The sequence below is a fragment of the Calidris pugnax genome, unplaced genomic scaffold, assembly GCF_001431845.1.
Source record: "Calidris pugnax isolate Ruff unplaced genomic scaffold, ASM143184v1 scaffold46, whole genome shotgun sequence".
NCBI lineage: Eukaryota > Metazoa > Chordata > Aves > Charadriiformes > Scolopacidae > Calidris > Calidris pugnax.
Genome location: NW_015090769.1, coordinates 61005 through 62175, shown reverse-complemented (window position 1 = coordinate 62175; position 1171 = coordinate 61005). Strand labels below are relative to the sequence as shown.

General features: G+C 63.2%; 1 protein-coding gene across 1 annotated transcript in view; it reads left to right on the top strand.

Moving 5' to 3' along the window:
- Positions 1-1171, top strand: part of YJEFN3 (YjeF N-terminal domain containing 3) — a 9376-nt gene that overhangs the window by 6418 nt on the left and 1787 nt on the right. The window contains exons 4-5 of the mRNA XM_014938000.1: positions 865-975; positions 1073-1142. Coding sequence (XP_014793486.1) covers positions 865-975; positions 1073-1142 — 181 coding nt within the window. The remainder of the gene's footprint in view (positions 1-864; positions 976-1072; positions 1143-1171) is intronic.

Below are 1171 nucleotides of genomic sequence, written 5' to 3'. Positions count from 1 at the left end.
TCCTCCTCATCCCACTACGAGCCCTCTCCTGCCCTGGGTGCCACCCCCACCCCTCTGCGGGCATCATTCCCATCTCATCACATGCCCTGTCCTGCCAGGGGTGCCGTCCCCATCCTGCTGTGGGTGCTGTCCCCCTGTCCCATCTTGGATATCATCACCATCCTGCCATGGGCATCATCCTCATCCCACTGGGGGCACCATCTTCATCTCACTGTGGGCATCACCCCATCCCATCACATGCCCTGTCCTGCCCTGGGTGCCATCCAAGTCCTGTTCTAGGTACCATCCCTCTGTGGGCATCATCCCCATCCCATCATCAGCCCTTTCCTGCCATCCCACCATGGGTATCATTCCTATCCCATCATGGGTATCATCCCCATCCCGCTGTGGGCACCACCTGCATCCTGCCTTCGGTGTCATCCTCATCCCACTACGAGCCCTCTCCTGCCCTGGGTGCCACCCCCACCCCTCTGCGGGCATCATTCCCATCTCATCACATGCCCTGTCCTGCCAGGGGTGCCGTCCCCATCCTGCTGTGGGTGCCATCCCCATCCCACCATGGGTATCATCCCTATCCCACCATGGGCATCATCCTCATCCCAATAGGGGCACCATCTTCATCTCTCTGTGGGCATCACCCCATCCCATCACATGCACTGGGTGCCATCCCCATCCCACTGTGGGTGCCATCCCCATCCCACCTTGGGTCTCATGCCCATCCCACCAGCAGCACGTCCCCATCACAGCTCCATCTGCCCTCAAGCCCTGGTCCCCCTCGGTCCCCGGCGCCGGGTGCCACCCCCAGGGCTGACCCGGGGGGACGGGGCTCGGTGCCGGTGCCATGTCCCCATCCCCTCTCTCCAGGCCTTCCCGCTGCCGTCGCTGCCCCGGAAGCAGCCCACGGTGCTGGTGGTGTGTGGCCCAGCACAGAACGGGGCCATCGGGCTGGTGTGCGCCCGGCACCTGCGCATCTTTGTAGGTATCTCCCTCCTCCTCCTCCTCTTCCTCCTCTTCATCCCGGAGCGATGCCAGGCTCCAACGCCGCATCCCCCCACCCTTCTCCACCACGCAGGACTACGAGCCCACCATCTTCTACCCCAAACGCTCCCCGGACCCCCTCTACAGGGATTTCACGACGCAGTGTGAGAAGATGGACATCCCCTTCCTCTCA